The sequence below is a fragment of the Eufriesea mexicana genome, unplaced genomic scaffold (assembly GCF_001483705.2).
Source record: "Eufriesea mexicana isolate 0111107269 unplaced genomic scaffold, ASM148370v2 scaffold17514, whole genome shotgun sequence".
NCBI classification, from domain to species: Eukaryota; Metazoa; Arthropoda; class Insecta; order Hymenoptera; family Apidae; genus Eufriesea; species Eufriesea mexicana.
In genome coordinates this window covers 384,170-387,278 of record NW_016924843.1, presented here as the reverse complement: position 1 = coordinate 387,278, position 3,109 = coordinate 384,170, and the positions used below count along the sequence as shown (strand labels likewise).

The 3,109-nt window shown below is 31.1% G+C and overlaps 1 protein-coding gene across 1 annotated transcript; it reads left to right on the top strand.

Moving 5' to 3' along the window:
• Positions 1–411: 411 nt before the first annotated feature.
• On the top strand, positions 412–2,861 carry Arp5 (Actin-related protein 5). Its single transcript, XM_017909325.1, has 7 exons — positions 412–514; positions 599–913; positions 986–1,266; positions 1,334–1,552; positions 1,624–1,925; positions 1,987–2,167; positions 2,238–2,861. The coding sequence occupies exons 1-7, from the start codon at positions 412–414 to the stop codon at positions 2,859–2,861; spliced, it is 2,025 nt and encodes a 674-aa protein (XP_017764814.1).
• Positions 2,862–3,109: the final 248 nt, after the last annotated feature.

Here is a 3,109-nt window from a genome sequence, read left to right as displayed (position 1 = left end):
TTTATAAATTTTTCGTATTCAAAATCACATGGCGGCATAGTGCACGTAAAGGTCACAAGGAGGTCATTTGTCTTTACCTCAGTTATCATATAGTGATAATAAAAATATGATTTTGAATAAAAATTCGCTGTCTACTATAATATTTATTCCTTTGAGCCAATAACATAGAAAATGAAATTTAAGGAATATTAAAATAAGCTAAAATAAGATTTTTTAACATTTGAAGTGAAGAAACTCGTGATGAAATGCATTTGCATGAAGGCGCCATCTCGTAACTACAATTTGAACTTTATCGATATTACAGTTCCTTGATTGTTTACATCATGTCACAAAGCACCGATGCATGCAAGTATCTTTTATGATATAATAAAAAAAAAAATAATAATAATAAAAAAATAACAAATATATAAAATGGAAGTTCTTGAATTAAAAGATATAAAAGCTGTACCTGATATTATTCATCCTTATTTAGATAGAGTGAAAACCGAAGCAACACCACTTGTAATTGACAATGGTAAGTAATATATAATACATTATACAATATGAAATAAGTATAATAAAAATTTATGTATAATTTATTACATATAAATATTTCCAGGTTCATACAATTGTAGAGTTGGGTGGGCTTCAGAGAAAGAACCTCAATTAGTATTTAAGAATCTCATTGCAAAGCCACGTAAAGAACGTGGTAAAAAAGATGGTGAGCCTCAGGTTGGAAATGACATAGCTAATATTGAAGCTGTTCGATTTCAATTAAAAACACAGTTTGATCGAAATGTGGTAACACATTTTGAAGCTCAAGAACAAATCTTTGATTATACTTTCACTCATATGGGAATAGATACAGAAGGGGCAGTAAATCATCCCATTATTTTAACAGAAGCATTTCTCAATCCTAATTATTCACGAAACTGTAGGTACATAAATACATAGTAAACTTTGAGGTTAGTTTAAAATTTTAATTTAATAATCATATTAATTTTAGTGATGGCTGAACTTTTATTTGAGTGTTACAATGTACCTGCAATAGCATACGGAGTAGATTGTTTATTTTCTTATCAGCATAATAATTGCCCATCGGATGGCTTAATAATTAGTATTGGGTATCATACCACACACATTATACCTATATTAGATGGTAAAGCAGATCCTGTAAATTCAAGAAGAATCAATGTTGGTGGATACCATATTACATCTTATATGCATAGGTTGCTTCAACTTAAATATCCAGTCCATGTAAATGCTATAACACCTAGTCGAGCAGAGGTATATATATCATCTATCGTATCTACTATTACAATTTCAAAAACATGTTTTTGTTTGTTTTAAATAGGAATTGATACATGAACATTCAATGATAGCTTTAAATTATCAAGAAGAAATTTCTAAATGGGCTGATCCTGATTATTATGACATGAATGTATTAAGAGTACAATTACCCTATGTTGCTCCTACAAATGCTCCTGGTTTAACAGTTGAACAGCAGAAAGAGAGAAAACGTGAATTAGCTAGGAGATTAATGGAAATTAATGCCAGAAAAAGAGAAGAGAGAGTTAGACATTTTTTCTAATTTATTAATTTATTTATATATGAATGTAATTTAAAAATAATTATTATTTGTAGTTAGCAGAAGATGAAGAACAATTAAATCAATTATTGGCAGTCCAGGATTTATTAGAAGAAGGAGAAACAGATGAATTTGATCAAGCATTAAAAACGTATTCTCTCGCGAATGAAGCAGATCTTATAAAAATGATTAATAATTTGCAAGCAAAAGTAGAAAGAACTAGACAAAAAATAGTAGCGGCTAATTCACAAGAAGAAAATATTGCAATGGAAGAACAGAAACCAAAATTAAAATCGACTCTGCAACCTAAAGATCAACAAGATTTCGACGAATGGATTGCTGGTGTACGAAAAAAAAGGTAATCAACTGTTTCGTTACTTTTATAATGTTATTGAAGTATATTTTTTCTTACATTACAGGCAAGAAATATTAGAGCGACGAATGGCGAAAAGACAACGTAGACAAGATATGGCGAAACGTAGAACAGCTGCTGCGCAGGAAAGAATGCGCATAATAAGTCAGTTAGCGAGAAAAGAAAAACGCGATGACGATTTTGGTATGAGAGATGAAGATTGGGATGTTTACAAAGTTATAAATAGGGTTTGTACACATTTTTATTTATTCTCTTTTAGTTTAAATTTATAATTTTAATTTGTTTATGTTTACACAGGAAGGTGGAGACTCAGATTCGGAAGTAGAACAGGAAAAGCTTCTAGAATTGGAAGATGTATTACGGCATCACGATCCAGAATTTGATGGCGCCGGATCTAATGTTCCTATAGTTCCTGGAGAAACTCATCAATTGCACGTAGGAGTAGAACGTTTGAGGGCTCCAGAAATATTATTTCAACCATCTATGATAGGTTCTGTAGAAGCAGGCATTGCGGAAACCATCGAATTCGTTTTGAAGCTTTATCCACTCGAACAACAGTCGCGACTCGTGGGAAATATATTTCTTACTGGAGGTCCGACCAGATTTCCTGGTTTACTCGAGAGATTGAATCGTGAACTTCGTGAAATGCGTCCATTTGGATCGAATTTCCAAATAAATATCGCAAAAAATACTAGTATAGATGCATGGTATGGCGCGAGGGATTTTGGTCTAAGTGGAAATCTTCCCGAATTTTTAGTAAGCAAGAAGGAGTACGAAGAGAAAGGTGGTGAATATTTTAAAGAACACTCGACCAGTAATACTTACACTCGATCTCCTGATCCCTTACCTACAGTGCAGGCTCCTGTGACATCAGAACAGGTTATTGTAGAGGATGCTGTTGTTGACGTTGAAATGGAGTAGGAATAATAACTTTTATACTGCTCATTATTATTTAATAAAATTTATTTCATATAAAAATTGATATTTGTCATCAATTCTTTTTATCAAGGAGCAAATGCAACAACTATTAGAATAATGAAATAAATTATTTTTTTTTTTAAATTATGATTTAACATTATATTTAATTTTATGTTCTCCACAAAAAAAACTTTCATCTGACTTTCTATTTATCATAAAAAATTGAATGTATTTCATCAAAAATGATTATA